General features: G+C 36.6%; 3 protein-coding genes across 3 annotated transcripts; 1 reads left to right on the forward strand and 2 right to left on the reverse strand.

The window, feature by feature from the left end:
- Positions 1-3784: 3784 nt before the first annotated feature.
- On the reverse strand, positions 3785-6556 carry LOC137741716 (pentatricopeptide repeat-containing protein At2g30100, chloroplastic). The gene is made up of 2 exons (XM_068481424.2): positions 5284-6556; positions 3785-4863 (listed from the first exon to the last, which is right to left on the reverse strand). The coding sequence occupies exons 1-2, from the start codon at positions 6010-6012 to the stop codon at positions 4090-4092; spliced, it is 1503 nt and encodes a 500-aa protein (XP_068337525.2). The 5' UTR covers positions 6013-6556; the 3' UTR covers positions 3785-4089.
- A 2360-nt stretch (positions 6557-8916) lies between these two features.
- On the forward strand, positions 8917-12363 carry FOLK (Phosphatidate cytidylyltransferase family protein). Its single transcript, XM_068482388.2, has 6 exons — positions 8917-9368; positions 10761-10828; positions 10908-11039; positions 11474-11589; positions 11725-11839; positions 11933-12363. Exons 1-6 carry the CDS (start codon positions 8997-8999, stop codon positions 12108-12110), a joined length of 981 nt encoding a protein of 326 aa, XP_068338489.2. The 5' UTR covers positions 8917-8996; the 3' UTR covers positions 12111-12363.
- A 295-nt stretch (positions 12364-12658) lies between these two features.
- LOC148692705 (uncharacterized) lies at positions 12659-13582 on the reverse strand. The gene has a single exon (XM_088680457.1). It carries the CDS (start codon positions 13370-13372, stop codon positions 12998-13000), a length of 375 nt encoding a protein of 124 aa, XP_088536583.1. The 5' UTR covers positions 13373-13582; the 3' UTR covers positions 12659-12997.
- Between the last annotated feature and the right edge of the window lie 2160 nt (positions 13583-15742).

The following is a 15742-nucleotide window of genomic DNA, read 5'->3' on the forward strand; positions in this document are numbered from 1 at the left end:
CCTTCATAAATCCATGGATTTGATGAAGTTTAATTGATTTGTAGAGATTCTATGTAAAAAAATTTTGATTCAATTCTGTTGAAATCTCAGAGAGAAGTGAGATTTGTAAATGTTTAAAATACATTACGAAATCTCTCTAATTCTCTTGAATTCCTCAAACTTTTTAAAATTCATTAAAATCAATTCTTAATAGACTTGAAATATTATAAACTTATTTAAAATGCTAATTGAATAACCTGAATTTCTAAGGATTTTAATAAACTGTCTTAAAATCCTGATTGAATACACTTTGAATTTCAGATAATCACTTAAAATTCTGATTGAACACCCCTAAATTTGTTAAGAAATTTAAATCTCTCAAGATCTCAACTAAATACACCCTCCCTCATTACCTGTCAAAATTCATAGATTTATAAAATCCACTAAAATCCCTCAAAACCCCAATTGAATACAACCTCTTTTATTTTCCTTATCAGCTTAAGGATAGGCAACTTTTTTTTTCCACTACCATGTGAACTAAATTAGTCACCTTACATGTAACCAAAACATTAGTTACCTTACTAAACTTGATTACGTTAAGTACTATTGTTCTATCATCCGATGTTCTTTGCTTCTGATCAATTAGCCAACTAGAATTATTCAAATTTTGAACCTCTTTTTGTCACATCCCCGCCCGGGCCCTCATCACATCCTGGGCTCGACTCCACCGTAGCACGATATTGTCCACTTTGAGCCCCGACCATGCCCTCACGATTTGTTTCTGAGAACTCACACGAGAACTTTCCAGTGGGTCACCCATCTTGGGATTGCTCTCCTGCGAACTCACTTAACTTCGGAGTTCCTACGGAATCCGAAGCCATTGAGCTCCCAAAAGGCCTTGTGTTAGGTAAAGATAGGAATATACATATAAGGCTTACAAGATCCACTCCCTTAGACGATGTGGGATGTTACACTTTTAATGTCGAGGCATAAACTACACTAGACAAAGAAGTAGTTAATGCTGGAAAAAAAAATCGTACAAGTTGAGCTTTAATCTTGTGGTTGTTTCAATTAGTGGTTAAAATGTGTACATCATGGTCATGCATGGTCCAACCAATTGGTTTTTAATGACCATACATTAGGCACCACCCAATCAAATATCTCAACTCTAGATTTTGCATTGCCATTTTTAAGTACCAAAATATGCATGAATAATCAAAATAAGGAGCTAATTATCAATTAACTATCATTATAAATAAATAATAATACAGGAAACTCAAAGACCAAATTAATAATGGGATTAGGAGATTAGATCTAAGAACACTCATTTTCCCGCTTTTGATAAAAATCATAATTTAAACTTAGGGTTACATCTATGTGGTATTTCTCCTGCCACCACTAGCTTATATACCTTTAAATATTGAATTGCAAAAAATTATTGGTAGTTGGTGAGCATCTCTGTCTAGCACATCTCTACAACTTGCATGCTTATCTTGATCAAAAAAATAACAAAGCAAAAGAGCATATTAATAATAACATTACTATTATTTCATATTGGGTTCTTGTCAAAATATTTTCTGAAATTGACATAAGTCCTCACTTTAATCATTAACAATGAAAATCAACATAAGTAGTCCATAAGTTTGTCTACTATAAAACATTTTGGTATTTTCATGATAAATATGCCACTACTTTCATTAAATTGTCACTTGATTACCTTTTTAAAAATATTTTTATCAAACTAACTGCTCCACTTAATAAATATTATTGATAGATTTTCACGGTAGGATTAAAATGATCTATGATATACAAATTCAGATACTACTTCTCACATTTTCATTATCAAGATCGAAATGAAGAAGTTATGTCATGATCATCACTTCCATGCTACTGCATACCTCAAAAAGTTCAAAAAGTGAATAATAATAGACCAATCAGATCACAAACAGTGTATAGAAAAGAGCCAAAAAACGACCACGTGCCTGTGAAGTTGGTCTAAAAGACCATGTGAGTGTTCTGAAACCCTTTGTTTCTCACTGGTTCTTACAGAGCAGACTAATTTTGCACCACCTTCTGCAAGTGATTCAAGTGTGCAAACATGCAAGGATGCTTGCCCATATCATATGAAACGGTTTCATGGATACCATTTCTTGGGAAAAGGATCCTCGTTGGATCATTTTTCTGAGGATCCTAAAGATTTCATGATCGTGATTGTTCATTGTATATCGTGCGGTCAGTTTTCTTTAGATACTATTCATTTTAAATTTTAAATTTTGAAATGATTTCTGACCGTATGATGTACGATGAACGATCACGATTACAGGATCACTAGGATCCCAAGAAAAGGATCCTCGTCGGATCAGAAGGAAAGCGCTTTAGCACAACTCTTTTAGGTAAATGTTTATAAAATCCTCATAGCTTACGCGTATAACATGAGAGAATCTTAGATCAAGCCGCCTAATCAAATTGATTTATCCGACCACCCTATGATGATAAGTTATCGACTATCAACATGTTCATATTATTAGTACTTCGTATGCTTCGATCGCATAGTTGCCTATATGATTGTGAGTGCAAATCGACAAGATACGTGGTCTGTATTCAACAGTACTTTTGGGGTCATGTTTTTTCACAGGTTCAATGCAAATTATGCAAGAAAAGGTCAAATAAGATGGCTCCTCCAATCTCCTATATATGAATTCAGATTAGCTTAAGAAGCAGATGTGTGGCTCAAAGAAAAAAGAAGGGGACAAATGCAGCAGACATCTTTCAGACAGCATGAACAGAGAAGCCCACATCAGCATTCAGCGCCATCACAAAAAGCAGATACAATTATAAATTTCATAATCCATCACATCACATAATTTACACGTGAAGAAATTGCACCCACTCACTAATATGACTTGTTGCAATTTCTTAATATATAATTAAAGTCAATAATTAGAGAAAGGACAAAAAAAAGGAAATAATATTAAAAAAATGCCGGCTCCAATGAAAGAAAACTCTGAATTATATATATAGCCAACGGAAGAAAACTTTGGTGCAGCCAAGAATATATATTCCTATGTGTATCTTACTTATCACGTGATCGGTGAGTAGAGATGGGGTTATATTTCCTCGGTCACATGTAACTTAAGAATCCCACCCTCCAAACCCACCCCACCACACAACAAAAGAAAAGGCCTCCCCTAATCCAACAATTGATTGAATAGCAAAGCATAATAAAGTTCGAGGAGTTGGAATCTTTCATTAAATAAAACGAAAACAAAAACAAAAGGATTAGTTGAAATCAGAATAGCTACAAACAACATTAGTAGTTGTTGGGGGAGTTTAAATGGTCTTGGTTAGAACTTTGGGCCCAAGATATGGAGAGAGGATCCTCGCTGGATCCTTTTTGTAAGGATTCCGAAGATCCTCCAATCATATCCGTTCATCATACATTGTACGATCAGTTTTTGTCAGGTACTGTTTATATTCAATTTTAAATAAAAAAATTTACAATAATTTCTGACCGCACGATATACGATGAACGGATGTGATTGGAGGATCCGGCGAGGATCATCCTGGCAGGATATGCACAGATGTATGAAATACTACTGACTTGGTGATGATCAAATGCAACAAAAGGAATATAATTCTAACAGAAACACACTTCTCTTCCATTTACTGGTAGACATCTATCCGAATTACAAAACAGGTGTGAAACGCATATTCGATAACTTAATTTCATGATGCTACTGTAAGTAAGATGCAGAGATGCATCTGCATGAGAAATTTGAAATTCTAAAAGCAGAACAAGACAAGAAACCGGTGAAACATACCTGTAGGATTTATACGACGGCTACTTAATTAGATAGAGTTGTAGCTTCATAATTATGTTTACAGCAGCGACCATATACACGAGTGAAAGATCCCCGAGAGAAACTTTCGGACATCACAGTTAACCTGCCTCTGCGATTCAGCCATCCCAAATCACGGCCAAATCTCACACCAACCCATAACTATACAAAATTAACACGTAAAAAGCACCCGGAATTTAGGTTCCGGTGCTACAAAATATTTACCAACAAAACTATATTTTGAATTCTCGTAAGTTGTTGCCAATGACCTTTAAAGCGTTTTTATGATCCAGAGCTTATATTTCTTTATAAACAGATATAGAAGGCACGGCCCAATCAAATTGCTATCTGAGAGGCGCTTGCAAAGTTTGAGGTAAGTATCTACACCGCCAGATTGTTGGATCCTTTTCCGTAGTCCCTGCAGCACAGCTGCCCTGTCCAAAAACTCCGGGTGCAAACCCAAATCAAGCATTTTTATTACTGTTTCTGCAGCATCGTCAAAATGTCCCCCTTTAATGTAACCTCTTAGAAACCACGATAGGCTTTTCTTTTTACGCGGAGAGCTGGAAACATCTGTTCTAGTAAGCAACCGTCCTATGGCATTAGCCTCCTTTTGGGAAGCACAGATAGCTAAAACAATGTCATAAAGGTCAGCATCCGCCTCTTTACCAACAAGTTTCATTTCCCACAACTGCCTCTCAGCCTCAAGTCCATGTCCAGAGCAGATATACATAGCCAGAAGCCTCTCGTGAACCACCCCATGGAGTGACGAACTTCCCTCCTCAATCACCCAATTGGACAGTTGTACTCCATCAGCTATAAGATCCGACTGATACTTCTCAATAAGCCCAATATTTTCTGTATCAAATTCAGCTACCAGCCCGGCCCTTGCAAAACCTTTCAACTTGCGTAAAGCTTTCGCAAGTTCATTTAGCTCCTTAACCACAGCTGTCATTGCAATGAGGTAGCTGTAGACCTCTGGCTTCAACCCTGATTCTCTTAGATGAATCACAAATGTCACAGAGTCCCTATAGTTACCCTCGACCTGCAGAAACACATCCAATAGTTTCATTATCATATACTTCGGAAAGTCTTAAAAGTTTTTTTAATATATATGTTAAGACAGATGAATACAAACCCAAACCAATGCTAACAGTTTTGCCTTCCACTGATATATGTTTTGCTACCTGACCAGTCTAACAATAATTATTAAAAAATGTGTATACTCTAGTATTAAAATTAGCTATATGACTGGAGAACCCACTTAATTCATCAAAAATGGCCACACCATCCTAATAATTCAGCATGACAATGTAAACTCAAGTCAAAGCCAAAGCCACAACCCAAAAATTCTATCACTACCAATGGCATGTGGGCAGTTCAAATTGAAAAAGCTTCTAAATTCACAGGTGCATTTCGCAATTGAATAGCATATTATTGAGGACAATAGTAAACAAACACTTACCATCATCTTCCAAGCAAGATAGCCAGTTGGCCCTCCCTTATGCCCATCCGTATCATCTTCCTCCAAATACATAATTCCACGCTTCAACACCTCTTTCACAAACAAAACCGCCTTTTCCTTCTCACCCATCTCCCAATACAAAGAAATGACCTTCTCCATCATGCTAAAACTCGGCTTCAAACCCACGCAGTCCGATTCTACAAGGAGGTCCACCACATCCCCAATGTCATGCTCCCCCTCAATCAATTTCTTGACCCAACTACACATTATGGAAACCATGAGCTCCATCGTCTCCTTATCGACCCGATTCTCCTTTCGGAGCCACTCAAACACCTCAAGGGCACACCATGAGTCCCTCCCCTCCTGGGAAAAATACACCAACACAAGCTGCAACTCTCTGGCCGACAACCGGTCGTTCATTTCCCCAAGAACATCGGACGGCTCTCTTGCCATTCGCTCCAATTCCTCAATTGCCTCGAAGAAACCTTCACCCATTTCGTCCTCGTCGTCGCTGGTCAGGAACTGGTCCAATTGAACCGAATTGAAAACCCTAAAGTCTCGAAGTTTGCTTGATTTCGCAACGACCAAGTTGGGTTTTTGATGTTTGCAGATTATGGGAAAAACCCTAGCCCAAGATTGAGCCGAGAACCCCTGGCGACCGATAAAACGCTGCCGTTTAACCGCAAAACACAACCGAGTCAGCGAAACAATCCCCTGGGCAGAGGCCATTTTCTTCAGTCGAATCACAAAACTTCTCAACTAAGAAAACCCAGTTTCCACTCCGTTTGGATGCCGAGAAAATCAAGGAAAGCGGAAAAGAAAAGAAAAGAAAATTTCTGCGAAGTACAACCCACGTCAAATATCCGCGAAGTAGAACCTACCCTTGTCTGGAATTGAAGTTTCGAGAAAACCCAGAACAGAGATTCGAAGTCCTCACCTTTCCTTCTCTCATCCCTGAATTTTCTCGGGAGCCAAACAGGATTTGGCGATTTTCAGCTGGAAAAGCTGAACTCCAAGAGCGAATTCCTGAGGAATGTAAAGAATATGAAAGACATGCGCTTTAAGTGGTATCATCCAATTGAAAACCCTAATGAAAATTTGGGAATTTGTGGATTGATTGTGATTTGTGAGGTGCTCCTGCAATGGCCGAACCTTGGCCACCACTGTCCTGGGTGACACTGACAACCAAACCTCCTCTGATTTTTCACCGTTGCGCCTGCTGACGTGTCCCAAGACAGTCTACTCGGCGGAATCTGGCGCGCAACTCCCACGTGTGAATTAAGAAAACTCGGTGCCTTTTTAACGCTTTGGCTTCTCAATCATTAGAAATTCTTATTTTTAAAATAACTAAACTCGTTTTAAGTGATAATATTTTTGAAGTTTAAAAGCACTTAAAATGCTTACTGCATGATACTTTTGTATAAAGTATTTTAAGTATTTTTTCAGAATTCATTTGTATTTTATTAAGAATTGGTTTCAAAAATATTTTTACTAAAAATATCTTCAATCATTTTTAAAATACTTCCAAACGAGCTATTATAAAGTTTCGTGCTTATCATAAAAATCATTTGTGTTATAATCACTACATAAAAATTCTCGAAAAAAATCAATTAAAACTAAAGTCGATTAGTCAATCAACTAGAGTAAATACATAGACGGTTCAAAATAGATTAACTAAAGGAAATTGATCTATTTGCTACAGTCGATTGACTAAATAATTTTAGTTTTAATTGATTTTTTTATAAAAATAATCTTTACGAAGTGTTTTATAATATGCCATTTTCCGATCGTAAACACAAAATTTTGTGAATTGTTTACAAAGAATTTGAGTAGGGTTCCCACTCGTTATTGAGTAGATAAGTATTATTCTACCATATAATCGAACACATGGTGAAATTTTAGAATTTAGCTAAAATACTTACAAGTATTTAAGCCTTTCACAATAATTTAGGTGAATTTTATTATTATATATAGAAACCAAACAACTTGAGCTTGATTCCTATAACAATGTTGCCACAACGCTATGACTTTGGTAGATGTGAATTCCTTTTTCTTTTTCCCGAAATTATGATTGAGTGGTCTCTTTCCTCTCTCAAACGATTGGTCATCTATTTATACATGAATCAAACTACAAATTCAAAATATTGAACTCAAGAATTAGAATCACTCTCATAAACTCAAATCTTTTGACCCTGTATAAGATTTGTATTCCTATAAAAATGAAATCAAACTCAATTTTCTGGCACACTGTGGAAGGCTTTATACTATCACCATCTGATGATGGTGATGCACTAGATGATCCAACCAAGTATTGAAGATTGGTTGACCCTTTGATTATCTTACCATTACACGACCGGATATTACCTTGTTCATTTCATTTATTAAGTAGATTCATGCAATCTCCTCAAAAGCCTCCCTACGAAGTAGCCTTACATATTTTAAAGTATTTGAAAGGTACTTCAGGTCAAGGTATTATATTTCCATCTCAAAAGTCTTTACAATTGAAGGCATGTATGTGATTCAGATTGGATGGGTTGTCCTATTACATGACGCTCAATAACTGACTATTGTGTTTTCTTTGGAAACTCGCTTCTCATGGAAAAGAAAAACATCAGAAGATAGTATCTTTACCCTTTGTCAAAGCTTGTTGTGAACTCACATGGTTACAAAATCTTTCACGATCTACACATCCAAGACAAAAGGCCAGCCACCTTATTTTGCAATAATCAAGTCGCTCTTCAATCTGCATATTGCAGCAAATCCAGTATTTCATGAATGTATAAGACATTGGGAATTGCGATTGATTGCCACTTTGTTCATGATAAGATTATGGAAGGAAAGATTGTAACATGATTTGTTCCATCTATTGCTCAACTAGCCGACATGTTCACTAAGGCTCTTTGAAAGAAGGGATTTCATTCTTTGTTGGGCAAGCTGGGTGCTCACAACATTCACTCACCAACTTGAGGGACAACGTTGAGAAAGTCAAAGATTGTGTGAAGCTTTCAACCGAGAAAGTTAAAGATTGTATGAAGATATTCATATCAATTAGTATTATAGGGTAAGTATTTTTATTGATTACTTTCCTATCATGTAATATAACAAATCAATTAACTAGTTTGTAGGAGTTGATTGTATAATCTTACAACTACTAATGTTTCAAAAGACAAATTTATTATTAAAAGAAGGTTTTTGAGATTGTCATGACTCTTTACTTTGTTTTTTGACAGAATGACCAAAATAATTAATGGTTAATAAATTTAGGAACCACTTTTATTAATATTAAATCTCAATGATCTAAGTGAGAAGTTATGGTAATTACGTGTAACGCTATTCATACCATGTTTTTATACCACATTTCTATACCATCTTAGGTATCATCTGATGTGGACAACCACATCATTTGAAAAATTTGCAAAACCCAAGGAAATAAAGGAGAAAAACTCCTCGTATACCACAATCATCGTTTAATTAATTAGTTTTTCTTAATTATTAGTTTATTAAATAATGAATTAAATTTTAAAATATGATTAATCCAAATAATATGGCTATCCACGTCAACGCCACTTAAGATGGTATGAAAATATAATACAAAAATATGATACGAATAACATCACTCTATCACAACAACCATTTGGACAAAAAAAAAACCTTAAAATAAAGCAAGTGCCAATGAGGGAAGGGAAAGATCAGAGCATTTCATAGGAGCAGAAATGCACTCTTGCCTTGCCTTTGTTCCAGTAGCCATAAAAGGCACAGGCAAGCCATGTTCCTTCCTCTACCAGTTAGGCCACCTACCAAGATCGTCTTCTACCTCTAGACTCGGTCTTCTTCTTCTCCCTTCCAATTCAATTGCAGACACTTCCACCCTATCTCTCCTCGCTCCGTCACTCAGATTTCCACTCACAACAATAACAATCTCCAAGCCTCGGAGTCGCCGCCGCCAACTGACGTCAACTCCCGCCACTATGCTTCCAGAAAACCCAGTGGTTGCTGACACTTGCGCCGCCTTCATTGCCGGCGGCGTTGCTCTTTTCTTCCTGCTGTTGTGGCAAGAAACCGCCAAGCGTGGGATCTTCGACCAGGTCAAAATCCCATCTTTTATCGTATAATGTGTAGTTTGTACGGTTCATATTTGGGAACGCAATTTTTGATCTTAGCTTTGGTGGGTTTTGATTGATTTGTAGGAAAGTACTGATCCTTTTGCTGACAATTAAGAACTATAACTAAGAGATTATACAAATTGGTTAACAGTTGACATTTGTAAAACTCTTTTGAATTAGTGCACTAATGATTAATCACTTCCAAACGAGGCTGTTTGAGTATCAAAGAAGTGTACTTGGTTGTTCCACTAAAGCCGCCATTGATGCGAAGAGTGTGGATCAACAGCATGCCCAAAAAAAGAGCGAGCCAAGCCAAGAAGGCTCCCCCGCTGTGCGAGGGTCGGAGGAACGTCTTATCTTACACAACCTTACCCTTGCTTTGCAAAGAGGTCGTGGAGGCAAATAAGGCTCCTCACCTTGCAAGGGTCGGGGAACGTATACAGGCGCAACCTTATCCTTGCTTTGCAGAGATGCCGTTTCCACGACTCGAATCCGTAACTTTTTTATCACAAAGGAGCAACCTTTTCGTTGCGCCTTGTGACCTTTCAGTCACAAACGTATCAAAAGCATGCCTCATGCAGCAAAAGTGAATGTATTTAGTATAAGCAATAGCTAATGTTGAGAGTGAGGATCCCGCGGCCGGGGATTGTTGTCTTGGATGATAGTTTAAATTATCTTGAGCCTCTCTGCCTATGGCCAATTGGTTTTGGGATGTTCCTCACATTCTAACAGTTGAGACTAGAGAATGACCTTGTAAAAACGTGATCAGTTAGCGTTTGGGGTTCCGTACCTCTGTGGTATTTATCCATGCTGAAAATGCTTTCAGATTTCTTATATTTTACCATCTTTTGGTAGCATGATTGCAACTAGTTTTAAAATATTGTTTTTCTGCTATGGATCATTATACCCCAAACAAGGGAGTGATCTGTTTAGAAATGGGATGTACTAGATCGTCTTACAATCCAGGAGTTGTATCGGGCTTTAAGTTTTGTCTGATGCAGTATGTCATTGATCAACTTCTCAGCTTTATTAGGGACCTCTAAGCATAAACGTGCACATAATACTACATATCTTGCAATGTTTTCAAATTATCATGTTGGAACCTAATTATGATTTGCTCTTGCAAATTTATTACTTTACGACTTTTGCTTGGCTTTTTTGCCTTCTTCAGTTCAAATAGAGGAGAAGGGTAATGTGATCCTAATGTGGGTTCTGCTTCAGTATATGTGTTGTGATGGGCAAAATCTTTACATGGATTCAATTTAATCATTATAAGTTCGTTTTACTATAATTCAAAGTGGGCAATCATAACCTTCTCAACGTAACTTGTCTTAGAAGCCTGCCCATCTAAATTCTGTTACTTTTCTTTTGTAGAAACTCAATAGAAAGCTTGTCCACGTGAGCATTGGCCTAGTGTTCATGCTTTGCTGGCCACTATTCAGGTACTCTCTTGACTAAAGAAGTCGTTTTGATACCTTTTTCATGCATCTGCTCGATAATAGCTACTAAGAACAATTGCAGTTCTGGCCTTCAAGGAGCATTTTTTGCATCTCTTACCCCTGGCCTCAATATCTTCCGAATGCTTCTATTGGGACTAGGAATATGGAAAGATGAGGCAACAGTGAAATCAATGAGCAGATATGGTGACCACAGGTAGTTATTTTGCAAGACCTATTACTTCAAAGATGTCGATATTGAATGTGCCTGCCATAAACCCACATTTGACTGTCTGTTCTTGGACTTGGTCTCACCTATAGAGTTCATTGCTACGTTTCAGTAAAGTTACCGAGCTGCTTGACATTTTAAGAGAAACAAAGTAATTTCTGTTATTACAATATAAAAATGAGTACAAATGCAGCAGTTTGATGCAACCCACCTTACCAAATGACGTGATTTCCCTTCTCCAGAACATTCCCAAAAGAAATCTCTCATTAGTTTTTCCAATATCATTTGTGGAAAACAATTTTGTACAAGCAGGCAGCTGGCTATGCTTGAGCAAGACTAAAATCAAACTTTGTTGTTCTGGTTCTTTCCATTTTTTTTATTACCTAAATTAATATGATGTTTTACTTTGCCTTGTGCATCAGGGAACTTCTTAAGGGACCACTGTACTATGCCACGACAATAACTTTGGCTTGTCTAGTCTATTGGAGAACTTCCCCTATTGCAATTGCTCTTATATGCAATTTGTGTGCTGGAGATGGTACATCTAATTGATTCAGTTTGTCCATTCAGTTGTCTTGATTTAGGTTGACTTTTATCTTTTCTAATAAAACACTAGATCTCACGGCAGAGCTCTCAGGACTTCTCTCAAACTTCTAATATGTAATTGCTTCAGGTTTAGCTGACATTGTTGGTAGGCGGTTTGGTACCCAGAAACTTCCATACAACAGAAACAAATCTATAGCCGGTAGTGTTGCAATGGCATCTGCTGGTTTTTTAACATCTATTGGGTAGCTTTTGCTGGCTTATTTTTCTGCTCTTTTAGAGCTCGATTGAATATCAGAATCTAGCATGTTTCTTAACAATTGGTAATGCTGTGACAGGTACATGTACTATTTCTCCAGCTTTGGATATGTTCAGGAAAGTTGGGGCATGGCTTTGGGTTTCTTGGTTGTGTCTCTTGCCTCGGCACTGGTAGAATCGCTCCCCATAAGCACCGAGCTTGATGACAACCTAACAGTTTCACTTACTTCTGCATTAATTGGCAGTTTGGTTTTCTAATTTGGGGAACCCTTGCAAATAGCAGCCAAAGGAAAATCGCTGAAGCCAAGTTCGGGGAACAATCATCAGTTGCCGTTGGCCAACTTGATTGGTTTGTATGTGTACTCTAGCATTGTCTATTAGCTTGACAATATGTAACACCAATGATGTATCAATAAACGATCAAATCGCGATTCTCTTTCGTGAATATTCATGGCAATGCAAATCACTTACCATTCCTGCATGAATAAGAAAACTGTGTTTGTTCTTGTAATCTGAAGCATTCAATGCATTTTCTATATATTGTTCTATTTACAGTCTTAATTTACCCCACAAACGGGCGGAAAATGTTTGCTGCACAATCTTCCACTATGACTTAAGCATGTTTTGAGTTCCAGAAAATGCTTAGATCGTAGATACATGTAACAGGAGCACAAAAAACCGAAACAAAGATCATCGATATGAAGAGTTGTTCTTTGTTCCTTGAGGCGAAGTTTTGAAAAAGGTTTTCGATGTCAATCATTTTACTAACTCAAAGGAGGCAACTGAATTTAGCAGAAAATAATGAATGAAAATAGAAACGTATTAGGTGTGTGATTAACAATTCAAACCATGTAATTACACAGAAATATAAGCCTAATTTAGAATAGCTGTAGGGATGAAAAAGACATTTAACAGTAATACCGATATGGAAGGCTCTCATTACAACCACATCCCAGATTACATGTCATAGCCATACAAAGCCCAGACACTCAATCTCCCATGCAAATTTCCCTATGATATTCACACACCATTTTTCTCCTTCTGCAAGTTCTTGTTTATTTCTATCCGTTTATTGTGGTTCATTATAATCAATCCAAAACAAGAGCGTGCAAGAGGGAAAAAAAAGGTGCGTTGAAATCGCAATGTTATGAACTAGGGTTTCTTGTAACTTCACTGCTAATATACCTCCTCAATGGCAACTCTGTTGAGCTTGCACCATCTCCATCTGTCCTCCTCTTCATAAACCATGATGAAAAACAACTACTCGGCTTCCCGACGACGTCGGAGTCTTCATCGTTTGAAGATTGCAGATGACGATTCTTCGCTCGCCGGAGACAGGGAAACACGAGAAGGCAGAAAATGAAGGCAGCAAACAGCAGAATCACAACCACCATCATGACCTCTCCATGCAAGGCGTAGTGCCTGTCGAGCAAGAAGCGAATCCCGTCTTGGTCTTGTGGGGAAGAAGCCGTAGGAGCCATGGCAGGTGCCCATGCTGCTGCTTCTGTCACCATCCTCATCTCTGAACTTCTTCTCTCTTGCTAAGTTATTGCGACTGACAGTTGTGCTGGTGGTTTAATTTTTATGCCTGACAGTAACGAAATAAGCTGGACCATAACTGTAGGGTAATGTGTACGCTATTGCTAATTCACATACAATGTGAGGAAAATATTTGACAATGTGTAGGAATTTTTAGAGAATTCTTTGACAATTTATGGCCATAATTAACAAATTTCCAGCCATGTTTAGCGTGAACTATTTATTAAATTTTAACTCTTGGCAATTGTTTGACGATATAACTAGTGGGAACTATTTTCTTATTGTTGAATACAACAATTTATTTACACTAAATGCTAGATTAATTGACTAAGATACACAATAAATTAACTATAATATTTTGTATTGAATTTGCTATATAATCTAAAGACTTTTACTTAATGAAGAAGAATATTATTATACTGTAATATTAGGCGAACAACAACTATGAATTGTTTTTTTGGCTTATTTAAGCTATGCTCACTGAAACTCGGTTTTGTTCCTAGTTGTGCTTTGGAACTCAAAAGTCGTCATTTTACTCATTAAAACTCAATATTCGCTATGCTTTGTCTTGTTTCTATGTATTCCATTAAATAACCGTAAAGTTTAGGATTATATTTTAGCTATGCTCATTAGAACTTAATTTCGACTCCCATTTTGCACCCTGAAACTTAAAAGTCATCACTTTATTCATTGAAACTCAAATTTCGCTCCACATTACCTTGTTTATGGTATTTTTGGAATAAGTTCATTCATTAAAAATTTATAATTGGTAACATGCCACATTTCCCCCCTGAAATAAATGAATAGTAAAAACAAAAACAAAAACAAAAAGAACCATTGTCCCTCTTCACCAGCACCACATAAAGAATATAAGAAATAATTAAAGATGAAGCTAATGACAAGGTGGCTGGAGATAGAAGGACAGGGGATGAATGTACGACAACGATTAGAGGGGGTGGGGGGGGTGGGGTCAGAGATGTGAAACTTACAAACACTTGATTGGATATTTGAGCTTTATGTACAGACAAGGATTAGGGAGAGGGGTCGGAGATGTGCTTACGTTTCTCACTTTTTTTGTTTTTGTTTCAATCTACGTGGCATCATTTGATTGAATATTTGAATTTTATATTTGTGCCACGTTAACTATAAGTGAGCCCTACTTATGCCACATAAGTCAAATTTACGTTTTTAAATTTCAATGAGCAAAATGAGATTGAAACCGAGTTCCAAAAAGCGTATATATAAAGCCTTCTATAAATATAGTTTTTAATCCACATTAGCATATTTGATTGTTTTTTAACGGAAATAACCAAAGCAAAGTAATGCAACGTGAATTTTGTACTCCAAAAAATAAAATGACGACTTTTAAATTTTGAATGACAATGTAAAGGATAACATAGCTAAAAATAAATCTTATTCTTTTGTTGGGAAATGTGAAGCGTTTGACGATTGCAGATAAAGAACAAAAACTTTGAGGAAGTGTGACAGACATCCCGGGATATCATTCGGGCCCGGTGGGTGAGGATTTCTTATTCCAACTCTTGTTTTTTGTGTTTGATTTTATGGGTTAGTGGGTCCATCATTCTTAGCCCAATAACTTTTTGAGCCTTTTAGTTGGCTTTTACTCTGCGGACTAACCGACTTGTGTCATGTCTTTCTTCTTCACCAGTGATTTAGTTAAAAAATTTAACAAAGTCTCAACCATTCATCCATGAAAGAGAAAGGAATAAAAAATAAAAAAAACTGTTCAGGCGGGAAAACTTAATAATGAGTATATCAAAATAAGGCGGTGATGTCGGAAATTGTTAATTATGGATCTTATGATTGCGGTATATGGCAAAAGGATATCCAATGTAGTTACGAATCTTAAATTTACACTTAGTTATCGTCATATCAAAATAAATGATATCCGTTACATTTCCTGGATACTCATTTTCTATTATTTTAGTAGAATGATAGCAATAGTAAGTTAATTAAATAGTTAATTGTTAGGAATGAGAAAAATCGTGAAGATAGAACTAATACCTGAGTACTTGTTTGCAGGTTTTTGAATATGTAGGGAAATCGTAATTTAAAAAACAACTATTCCTATTCCCATACTTGTATTTTTTTGGATCGAATTTGATTAAAATTATTAATAGAAGCAATTCACACTCCAATCTTAATTTTTCACATCACTACTTAAAATATTAAACTTTGGAAATTTTAGCTATTCTTGTTTTGACATTGTAGGCCTTTATTAGTTGTCAATGCGACAGATGCAAGCTTAGTTTTATTATCAAGCAATCAATTTACACTCTAGCTAATTTTTCGATATCAATCATATTACTAACTCAAGGGAAATAATGAAT

Source organism: Pyrus communis, chromosome 11 (genome assembly GCF_041283825.1).
Source record: "Pyrus communis isolate YQ-2024b chromosome 11, ASM4128382v1, whole genome shotgun sequence".
Lineage (NCBI taxonomy): Eukaryota > Viridiplantae > Streptophyta > Magnoliopsida > Rosales > Rosaceae > Pyrus > Pyrus communis.

What these genes read in the sequence shown, in the direction of transcription:
- LOC137741716 (XM_068481424.2), bottom strand. Translation starts at nt 6,012, where the DNA reads ATGGCCTCTGCCCAGGGGATTGTTTCGCTGACTCGGTTGTGTTTTGCG. An exon ending in ATCTTGCTTGGAAGATGATG is followed by an intron (nt 4,864 to 5,283) that starts GTAAGTGTTTGT and finishes GTGTTTCTGCAG; the next exon opens with GTCGAGGGTAACTATAGGGA.
- FOLK (XM_068482388.2), top strand. Translation starts at nt 8,997, where the DNA reads ATGCACTCTTGCCTTGCCTTTGTTCCAGTAGCCATAAAAGGCACAGGC. An exon ending in AGCAGATATGGTGACCACAG is followed by an intron (nt 11,040 to 11,473) that starts GTAGTTATTTTG and finishes CTTGTGCATCAG; the next exon opens with GGAACTTCTTAAGGGACCAC. An exon ending in GGTTTTTTAACATCTATTGG is followed by an intron (nt 11,840 to 11,932) that starts GTAGCTTTTGCT and finishes ATGCTGTGACAG; the next exon opens with GTACATGTACTATTTCTCCA.
- LOC148692705 (XM_088680457.1), bottom strand. Translation starts at nt 13,372, where the DNA reads ATGAGGATGGTGACAGAAGCAGCAGCATGGGCACCTGCCATGGCTCCT.